This window comes from Humulus lupulus, chromosome 7 (assembly GCF_963169125.1).
Source record: "Humulus lupulus chromosome 7, drHumLupu1.1, whole genome shotgun sequence".
In the NCBI taxonomy this organism is placed as follows: Eukaryota; Viridiplantae; Streptophyta; class Magnoliopsida; order Rosales; family Cannabaceae; genus Humulus; species Humulus lupulus.
The window spans coordinates 191240858-191251869 of NC_084799.1; the positions used below are offsets into that span (position 1 = coordinate 191240858).

Here is an 11012-nt window from a genome sequence, read left to right on the forward strand (position 1 = left end):
GCGAGATGTTATTTTTCCTTTCTCGTTGTTGGGTCTCTTGGTTGGTTGATACAGATAGAATTATCTCAGGCCGTAGACTGATAGCTCAGCAAGGGAACGGAAAGCAATTCAATGGAAACTTGAAGCAGAATTCTGTATTTATGCTATGTAAATTCAAGAATCTCAAACCTGGCAAAGATCCTTTATCTAAATCTTTCACTTTTTTAGGTAGGGATCGCACGTAAAATGTAAATTTAAAGTTAATATGAGATGGAAAAGTCATATCATTGTTCATGTAGAGATGTTAACTGGGGGTGGTGATGTGTGATTAGTGTTGGTTTATAGGTTAGTGTTGATTTTGTGTAATGCAATATATTTTAAATAATGTAAAATTAAACAATATTTAGTACTTGTGAAATGCAAGACTATAAAATATAATTATAATTAGGAAATTTTTTAAATTACAAGATTATTGAGTTTTTTTATAATATATATGTATATTTTCTCCAAATTTAAAGTAACAGCATAGTAGCAATTTGGAGTAACTTTTACCATATTGGTTGGAGAAGGTTTCTCGCAAAGTTAAAATTGGTGCTCTGCACGCAGTCAAGGCAAGGGTGAAAGCTGGAGCTAATCCAATACCTACCATTTTTGACATCTTTACCTCTCGCCACTCTATATATAAATAGATCATAAATGTGGGTATCGGACTTGAGGCAATTTAAGAAAAGTTAAAAGTTTAAAATAGTTTGCATTGTTTTGCACTGGTTTTCACCCTCAAAATAAGTCAATTTTGCATTGATATGCATATTTCGTTCGAAATTTTACAATTTTATATTTCTAGATTTAAAAAAAAACCCCACAATATCATGTAAAGAAGTGTTCGAAATATATAAATTAGTATATTAAAGCAATATTTTGGTGAGTTTAAGTTTTGAATCATTAAAATTATAATAGAAAAATTGATAGTGTTAATAGCGAATTAGTGCTTTGATGGTTAGGGTAGATGGTGTTAATGACTGATCAATAGAAATACTCTAACACTCAGCCTTTGTCATATATTCCATACATCACACTTGATAGATATCATATTTATGGAATACGATTCACTTTCAAGATGCCTTGGTGGTGAAATGGTAGACATGCGAGACTCAAAATCTCGTGCTAAAGAGCGTGGATGTTCGAGTCCTTTTCAAGGCATAATATTGAATATTGAGAATGCTCATTGAATTGGAATAAGTTCAACAGCAGATCACGAAATCTTGGTGATTTTCTCTATCTAATGAATGGGGAGTCCGCTTTGAAATCATCCACCCTACACCCACCCCCCGAGTATATGCTTCAACAAGAATCACACAAGGGTAGATCGATACAATAGAAACCTCTAATAAAATGCCTAACCCAACAGATAAAGTACATTACATAGTCCGTTTTAAGGATTGGTGACTAATCCATCTAGTGACTTTGGCACTAGACGTTCCCAAAATGGGTACTATCGGGTCGGGTGAATTCAATAGTAGACGCATGTTGACATTCCAGCTTCCCTTCTCTTTTCAGGGCCTATCCGAAAGAGAATCTAGTACTTATTGGTCGTGAATATCTGAATAGGACGAACCGCTTCGTAGATATCTTTGCTTCGGAACAAAACAATAAGAATTAGTCGGTCAATTGGAATGTGTATTATCCATATAGGGGATCTTTCAATTGAGAAGATCCATCGACCTGGGATGAAGAGAAATGTCTATCTATTTTATTTAGTTATTCAGTTAAACCAATGATTCATTATTGTAGCAGATAGCAACAACCATTTCATCCGGGAAAAGCCATCTTTTTCTCAACAATGTCTTTGTCATTTGATCCAATAACATTCCGTTAGATAAGAACAACTTTGATAAATACTGATAACTCTCAGTTGGAGTATTAGAATAGAAAAATCCATTAGATAATGAACTATTGGTTCTAAGCCATCTCTGGTGATAAATCAACAATTCGAAGTACTTTTCTTGCGTATTCTTGAGAAACCAACGTTTATATATAGATGTAGGAAGATTTGTTTGGGAAGTAAGAAACCCCTTTGACATCTCTTCATCTGCAAAGAATTCTCGATGTAAAAACACAAAGACAAAGGGCTGATCTTTGAATAGGAAAAAGAGTGGATCTCTAGGTCCCAAATGAATTGGCTTATTCGAAAAAAGCCTTGTTCTTTGGAAGATCTATCTCGTGTCTAGTACTGCATGGTTCCACTCTGCAAGCACTCCGAATCATTATGTTGAAGCCCATCCTCTTCATCATAAATGATCTGCTTGCCTCGAAATGACTTGGCCCAATAGGGAAATCCCAATTCATTGGGGCTTTCTATTTGATTGTATTGAAAGCCCCAAGGGTGCCATATTCTAAAAGCCCAAACTATGTGATTGAATAAATCTTCCTCTATCCATTGCGGGTCGAGGACTCCTTCTCCTTCCCTTTCTTCAAACTTTGATTTGTATTTTTCATAGAGAAATCTCTGATGAACGATTATTCAAGATCCATTTGGCATCATATCTAAGGGATTCCTTAGTTCAGGCCGAAGAAGTAATGTCACTCGATCATTATCAAACTCGCTGCAATTGTGTCTATGAGGATCCCACTAGAGTGCCTTCTACTTCTAGTAGGCCATGAACTAGATCAGAATCATTCTCAATGAGTCCATAAGAAGTGATCCCATTTTTTTCATCGAGTTTGAGTAGAGACCAAAGGTCTTGAGCGACCGATCCGACAGAACAACTCAAAAGATAAAGAAGTATCGTTAATTTCTTCATGCTCGTTCCAAGTTCTAAGTACCAATTGTACAAATAAGAATCCCTTTCATTACATGATTTCTTCTTCATATAGATAGATATAGGATCTAGGGAGCAATTGCTTAGAAGTACACTTTGTGCAACAACCCTTTCTATCTGATAGAAAATGATCCCATGATCCTGAACCGATCTTACCTGGGATCGCAAATTCTAAGTTTGTCTACGAAGAACAGATCTAATTATATTAGTGTCTATAATTGATTTCTTTTGTGTAATACTAATCGATAGGGCCTCATTAATAAGTGCTACAAGATCTCGTACATTAGAACCCATGGTTATGGACCCAAATCCATTAGTATGGAACATTTTCTTTTCCAAGTGGAATCTCCTAGTATATGAAAGAGTGAAAAAGTGCTTTCGTTGTTGTGGAATAAGAAGCCTTCGTATCTTAATGCATGTATTTAGTTTATTCAGAGCTATTAGAGCGGGATCCACTTTTTGGGGAATATGAGTCGAAGCAATAACAAGAATATTTCTAGTAGAACATCTTTTACAATCCCTGGAGAGTAGTACACTAATAGACCGAAGGATGAGTAATTCGACTCATTCATATCCAGATTATGAATGTTTGGAATCCATAATGCAAGGAGACATTGCTTTTGTAATGACAAACAGATGACATTGAGTTCACTAGTCGGGGTTCACAATCCCCGTGTGTTTTTTTTCTCATATGGGATGTGTTGCGCTTTGTCCTCGTCGGTAGAGGAAGGGAGAAAGGAGGGGAAGGAGAAGCGAAAATGACAAGAACAATTTTGTTGGAATTAAACTTTGAAAAATTGGCTTGTAATAATTATTAGACTTGGCATAGTTAATTAATATGGGGTATAACCTCAAATTTCCTCTTTAAATCAACCCCAACATCCACATTTACTTTCACAACATCTTCACCAATTCGACACCATTTTTCTTGAACCTTGGCTGTAATAACTTATGTACAGGACGCCCATTTTAATAAGTCAAAAGATGAAGGATTTGGCTTGCCGTGAATAGCCCTTTTCCTTGTATACTTGATTTGCCATGACACCGCAGCAAAAAACTCGAAGTCTTCTTTTGATATGTTCTTTTTGACACTCCAATCCTCACAGCACCAACAATTCGATTTCTTCTGTCCCCAGGCCGTTGCTCCCAACTCGGCGTCGCCTCAAGCTCCATCCCTCCGATAACCTCTACTTTCCATTTATTATTATTATTATTATTATTATTATTATTATTTATGTACAGTCACGCAATCTTGAATAGGGACAAATTAGTGTGTAATAAGTAGTGATGGGATAAAAACACTTGCCATCCTCACCACACAATCTTAGAAACACTAACCGATAAGGCCTCTCTTCACCTTCTCTTGCGCTTACTTCTTCAATCACTACTTCTGTCTATATTCTGAATTTGAAACCATAACAAAATATTTACAAATAAAAAAATGTTATCACTAAGACCATGTAAGAGCCAATGTCAATCAACATTTCCCCCTACAATAACCCCATCATCCAAGCTTCATCAAAGACTAACCCAAACAACAAGAACACTTGACATGAGAAGAAAGGTCATTCGATGTGCTAGCACTAGTCACGAGGGAGGAGGAGAAAGCAAGACCCAAAACAGACGAACTTTCCTGACTATAGAAGAAGCTGGACTTGTCGAAATTTCTGGCCTTAGTCCTCATGAGCGCTTTCTTTGTCGTCTCACGGTACATAAATCTCTTTCTTTTTTATTTACTATTATGTGGTGATGTATTCACGGTGTGTGTTGTTTTGTTCTGTTTTAGATATCGTCCTTAAACCTGCTAAGAGTGATATCAGAGCAAGAAGGATGTTCTATCGAAGAGCTTAATGCTGGCAAAGTATGCGACTGGTTTGTGAAAGACAAGCTCAAAAGAGAGCAGAACCTTGACTCTGCTGTCCTTCAATGGGACGATTCTGATCTTCAACTTTGATTTTCTTTTTTTATTATTATTTACAGTAATTTTATGTTCCACTCAGTTAAATTGTAAGGCATTTATGACATGCTAAATTATCATAATCTTATTGATTTTTAATAGACTACTAAATGATCAGCGTGGTCCATAAAGCCAACCAATTATTGAGTTCATTTTACACTACTTCATAATAGCAATCAATATACAAGTAGAAATTTTCCCCCCTGTAATCCAATTTTTTATATTTCCAAGATTTCTTTTTTATTTTTCCTTTGGGGGCTAAAGAATAAAGAGATGTAGACTAAATAGTTTTCAGAGTGAAACAGTTGATGCACAAGAGATCAGCTCTAGAATTTGACTGTGTAAGGTGGCATTGGTCATAAGGATGCAGCTGAGGGAAAGACGAACCTGCCTAGTCCACCTTCATTTGCACCCGGGTCGATTTTGATTACCATATAATTATTAGGGAATAAACTTAATTTGCACCCTTGGTTTCATTGAAATATAATTTTGGTACCTTCTAATAAGAAAAATTCTTATTTGGTACCCTCTATTTATAAAATAAGTTAAAAAAAGTCCTTTCTACTCTAATTTGGTTAATAAATTATTCATAATACCCATAGTAACCTTAGTTATAAATACTTAATAATAAAAATATATTTGAATAAAAAAATATCATTTTAAAATTACAAAAATAATTAAAAATATGTTTTATTAATAAAAATAAAAATAAATAAAAAAAATATATTTTTCCCTCTTTCTTTCTCTCTCTTCATGCGTGGGGGTTTCTTCTCTTTCTCTGTTTGTAAGAAAGTTGTGTATTGGGTTTCCTTTGGCAGAGTGGTGAGACGCAATGACGTTGGGCGATTGTTGTGCTTCCTCATTGACATGGGGCTGGTGCTAGGGGCGGTGAGACGCGATGGTGGTTGGTTGCTATGGTGCTTCCTTCGTCGGCGTGGGGATGGTGCTAAGGGAGGTGAAACATGACAACGATGTTGGATTGGAGCTCGAGGCTTCTTTCTCATCAGCGTGAGGTTGTTGCTCATGGAAAGAGGTTATTGTTTGCTATGTGTGTCATGGCGACGTGGGCTCGAGGCTGCTCCTTTAACATTAGTTTGTTTTCAGCGGCATTGGCTTTGAGCTTCACTTTCAATAGGGAGGGTTGCAGACGTGGCTTGTGCTCCTTGTAGCCATATCTCGGTTGCTATGCCATTGGTAATGGTTTTCTTGTTATGTTGTCTCTGTATTTTGTGTTTTTTGTTGATTTACTTTAGTTTTCGGTTTTTATTTTTTATTTTGCGAAGACAAAACCTTTTGTCTTTATTTAAAGAAATATTGTTATTCATGCATACATTAGATACATAATGTAATGCCTCGAAATCCCTAATGCGGTTTAATTGCTGGATTAGTAGGCCGGGATGGCCATAACTGTTTAATTATGCCATTAGATGAATATATGCATGTTTATGTGAATTATATTATAATATGATGTTATATGCATGCATGTGGGTCCACATTCGATAATTTTGATATTTTGGTAATTTGGCCTGTTGAGGGCATATTTGTATATTTGGGTGCATATTGTGATTTGTGAATGAGATCCAATTATTATGGAGATATATTCGAGCTATTCGGCATGAGACGGTCTTATATTATGAATTAGTGGTTTTGTCATAACGGGGGTCTTTTATTGGGATATTGAGTTATGAGAATGTTATTTGATGATAAACTGGGAGTTATTGAGATCAGGAGGAAATTCTGGAAGTTTTGACTATAATGTCCCCGGGGGTGTTTTTGGGGCCCCGAGCACTAGGTTTTAATTGAGGTTACTTAAGCTTGAAGTAGCTCGTCAGATGGAACGTACGTTAGAAAACCTCTCGTTCTTCCCGTTAGTTCATTTTTACCGTTCGAAGCGTTTTCGAAGAAATCTCGAGTTCTAGGAGTCGGAATCAAGCGAGGATCGAGGCATAGCGATCCTAGGAAAGATTAGAAGCTTCTTGACCAAAGGGTTTGATGAGAAACAACCCAATCAAAGGTAATCTAAGTTTAAAGTTTTGAGTTTTTAGAGTTTCTAAGCTTATAATTGGCTTTTGTGAATCGTTGAGTTTTTGGTTCGTTTGAGCCTTGGGATTTGATGGTTTTGGATCATTGGGAAGCTTGGGAACTTTTATATGATGATTTGGAAGTGTTTAAGCATGTTTTTGGGAGGTTTGGGATGAAGGAGAACGTATTTGGGGATGGCTTTGGGTTGGGGGCCGCGGCCCTAGCTCGAAGAAGCAGGTGGAGCGATTTTGCCTTTGCTGGGGGCCGCGACCCTAGGTGTTGGGCGCCGCGGCCCTTGCTCCTGGAGTGGCTGGGGGCCGCGGCCCAAGGTGTTAGGGCCGCAGCCCTTGGACAGGTTTGAGCCCGTTTGAGTGTTTTGGCCCCGGGAACTTGGTTTTTGGCCTCGGGATCGTTTCTACTACCTGGATTAGTGGGGATTGATGTCCCGGAGGCTAAATCTTGGTTTGGGAACCTTTGTTAATCATTTTATTGATGGTGTCCCATATTTGGTTATCACTAGGTGACCGCTAAAGGACTAAGGTCAGATCGTTCTCGAGGGTCGTTCTTTTATTCATTCTCGCTCAAATCAGAGGTAAGAAAACTGCTCCCCATATGTGACATGCATGGTTATTCTTGAGGCATGCTGATTGTGTAAATGTGGACATGGATTGATTATTGAATGCTTAGCAAATCTTGCTCACTTGTGTATGGTACTGACTAATTAGTCAGATTTGGCAAAGGTGTCAGTATCAACGGTGAAGCTGGGACTTATTATTCAAGTTCAGCAGTGGTACTTGGCACTGGTCACACAGTGCTGACTTATAAGTCAGGACGGCCTTAGCGTGGTTAACGCAAGCCAATAAAGATTAGATCTAATTAACATCTGCATTAAATGACTCAGAAGAGCGTTAATGTCGGACCGACCTCAAGTTCGATGAAAACTAAAAGCGCTTGTGTGACTTACCCACCAGTCACTCATTTGTTAAGTTAGAGACTTACCCATCAGTCTCTCATCTGTTTAAGCTAGTGACTTACCCAGCAGTCACTCATCTGTTTAAGTTAGTGACTTACCCAGCAGTCACTCATCTGTTTAAATTAGTGATTTGCTTGTCAGTAACTCATTATGGTTTACCAGAACCTGAAATGATATTCACTCATCTGTTTAAGAGCTATAAGCTCTGTGTGATTATAATGATAATCAGTTGATAATATCTATATGCATTATTGTGTTTTCTTGCTGGGCCTTGGCTCATGGGTGCTATGTGGTGCAGGTAAAGGGAAAGAAAAGCTCACCCAGCCTTGAGTGGAGAGCTTAGGTGGTGATGTGTACATATGCGGTCACTTGACCACCACGACCAAGGAGTTCTCAGAGGAACTAGGGGGTTTACCCTATTTTTGTCGCTTAGGTCGGCGGGTTTGTAAATTTGAAACAGTAGTGACCATTTTGAGTTGTAAATAACTTGTAAATGTTTTTGATGTGCCCATGAACAGTTTTATGTATTTAATAAAATATATCCATTCATTTTTATTGGTTTTCCACCTTAGCCTGTTAATAACACTTAGAAGCACGTTTTTAACCAAAGGACTCAGGTAGCGAGTCAAATTTCTAGTTCACCATTCACCGTAACTGTTCTGGGGTAACCAGGGCATTACACATAATCACATCTTCCTACATAATCCAAGGAATCCATACACCATCATCACGTAATTAAATAAACAAAAATAAAAATAAAAAGTCACAACATCACAAAGAATTAGTAAAAGATGCATAAACTTTTCTCTTGATCTGTAAAAGCAGGATTATTAGATATATTACATTCTGTTATGGGTTTAGTTAAATAAACCCCCTTGTAACTAGTGTTGGTTAAGTTTGTCTAACCAACTTGCTTTTATTTTTTCAGCCTTATTATTGAAAATGCTATATATTGTACCTGATTCTTTTTTATAGCCCCATAAATTTCTCAGCTTCTTCCGATCTCACCTTCCATGGCTTGAACTCGGAACAACAACTCTCGGGAACAACTTCCTTCCTCCATTGATTTCGGCGTCCCACTTACTCATCCGACCATGACCGCCGGCAATGGCACAACCACCTTCACTTCGAATAATCCATTGGATTTGCCTCCTTATGAACGACCTGCCCCTGAAGATGCCAAAAATCCCTACTTCATGGGCACAAGAAATCACCTGGGCCTCATTCTTGCATCACCACCACCCACGGACACAAACTTCTAGTAGTGGGCTAGAGACTTCAAGCTTTCGGTTGGTGCCAAGAACAAGTATGGCTTCCTCATTGGAACATTATCACAACCCCCACCTGACCACCATCTGTTTGAATCTTGGAATAGATGCAACCAAATGGTCATGTCTTGGATCATTCACTCGGTTTCTCTTGATATCAAAAGTAGTATAATGTTTCTTGATACTGCTGCTAAAATGTGGACTGAGTTGAATAGCATATTGAATTAAGGGAATGGTCCTCGTATCTTTGAGCTTCAGACTTCTCTCATCACTCTTCATCAAGGTGATGACTCTGTTAGTGCCTATTTCACAAAGCTCAAAGCCATTTGGGATGAAATCAATGAGCTTCAACTTCGCACGCCTTGCACTTGTGCTGCTGCTGCCGATTACCTTGAGCTACAAATCTTGAGCAAGTTCTTCAATTTTTCATAGCCTAAATGAATCTTACCATGTCATTCGTGCTCAGGTTCTTCTCATTGAACCCTTTCATTCCATTTCCAAAGTTTTTTCCACAATTGTACAAGAAGAGAGACAAATAAGGTTGTGTCCCTCCACCACAACCAATCTCATTGCAGCCACTGCTGCTCCAGATCCCAACCCTAATTCCAATTTCACTCATTCCACTCTTCTTCCCTCAAGAACCAAGAAAATGCGCCCAACTTGTTCCCATTGTCTAAAGTCGGGACATCTCAAAGAAAAGTGTTATTTCATTCATGGATTCCCTCCGAGATATGGCACTAAGAAACCTGAATACACTACAAGATCGGCTGCAAATCAAGCTGTTGCATCTTCCTCCACATCACCTATGTCGAGCAATCAAGCAACCATATAGAGCCTTCTTGCTCTGCTCAGCCAGCAGCTCCAATGACCTATTATCTCCAATACCGATCCCACCCCAGCAGTATCTTCAATTTCTGGTAACTCTGTACCTTCCAAAACTATTTTTTGGGTAGTAGATAGTGGTGCTACTCTCCACATTTGCTGTGATATAAATTTATTTAACTCATTTACCAAAAAATCAGTTGCAACATTTATTACTTTACCTACTGGTTTACAAATCCAAGTATGCAAAACATGGATTATTCATTTAACTGCTGCCTTAAGTTTGCATGATGTGTTATATGTTTCGGACTTCAAATTTAATCTACTTTCACTCCCTGCTTTATTAAATACAACTAAATTCACTCTTTCTTTTTCTCATTCTCACTGTCTTATTCAGGAAACAACACAAAGCAAGGTGATTGGGACTGCTAAGAGATCCGACCACCTATTTCTTCTACAACAAGAGAAGTCACATGTACCTTCTTGTTCTTTTTCTTCCAAAGATACTTGTATTGATGTTCATACTTGGCATAAACGCCTAGGATATCCTTCCATGAAAGTTACTAATTCTTTTTATAAAATTTTAGATTTTCCAATTTCTTTAAGTCATACGCCTTGTCATATATGCCATTTAGCAAAACAAAAGAAGTTGCCTTTTGATTCTAATAATAATATGGATCCTCTTGCTTTTGATCTAATACACATGGATATTCGGGGTCCTTACTCTATTCCAACTTTAGAAGGCTACAAATACTTTGTTACCATAGTTGATTATCACACTTGATTTACTTGCGTTTATATGTTAAAGTGTAAATCGGATGTTCAAACAATTATTCTACAATTTTATACTTGTATTTTAACCCAATTTTCAGCACCTATAAATGCCATACGATCGGATAATGCAAAGGAACTCAACCTAAGTTCTTTCTATGCAACAAAAGGCATCCAATTATATCATTCATGTGTTGAGTGTCCTCAACAAAATTCAGTTGTTGAGCGCAAGCATCAATATATTCTTAATGTAGCTCAGGCTTTAGCATTACAATCTCAATTGTCTCTATCATGTTTGAGCTATTTTATTACTATAGTTGTATATCTTCTAAATAGAACACCTTAAGCTCTTTTACAATTTAAATAATCTTTTGAAGTCTTAAATGGAAAGCTACCAGCTT

The 11012-nt window shown here is 37.5% G+C and overlaps 2 protein-coding genes across 2 annotated transcripts; both read left to right on the top strand.

Moving 5' to 3' along the window:
* Window positions 1–4107: 4107 nt before the first annotated feature.
* Window positions 4108–4866, top strand: LOC133788984 (uncharacterized). The gene is made up of 2 exons (XM_062226686.1): window positions 4108–4506; window positions 4585–4866. Exons 1-2 carry the CDS (start codon window positions 4240–4242, stop codon window positions 4750–4752), a joined length of 435 nt encoding a protein of 144 aa, XP_062082670.1. The 5' UTR covers window positions 4108–4239; the 3' UTR covers window positions 4753–4866.
* A 3475-nt stretch (window positions 4867–8341) lies between these two features.
* Window positions 8342–10624, top strand: LOC133792482 (uncharacterized). Its single transcript, XM_062230389.1, has 2 exons — window positions 8342–9935; window positions 10238–10624. Exons 1-2 carry the CDS (start codon window positions 9732–9734, stop codon window positions 10622–10624), a joined length of 591 nt encoding a protein of 196 aa, XP_062086373.1. The 5' UTR covers window positions 8342–9731.
* The last annotated feature ends 388 nt before the right edge of the window (window positions 10625–11012 follow it).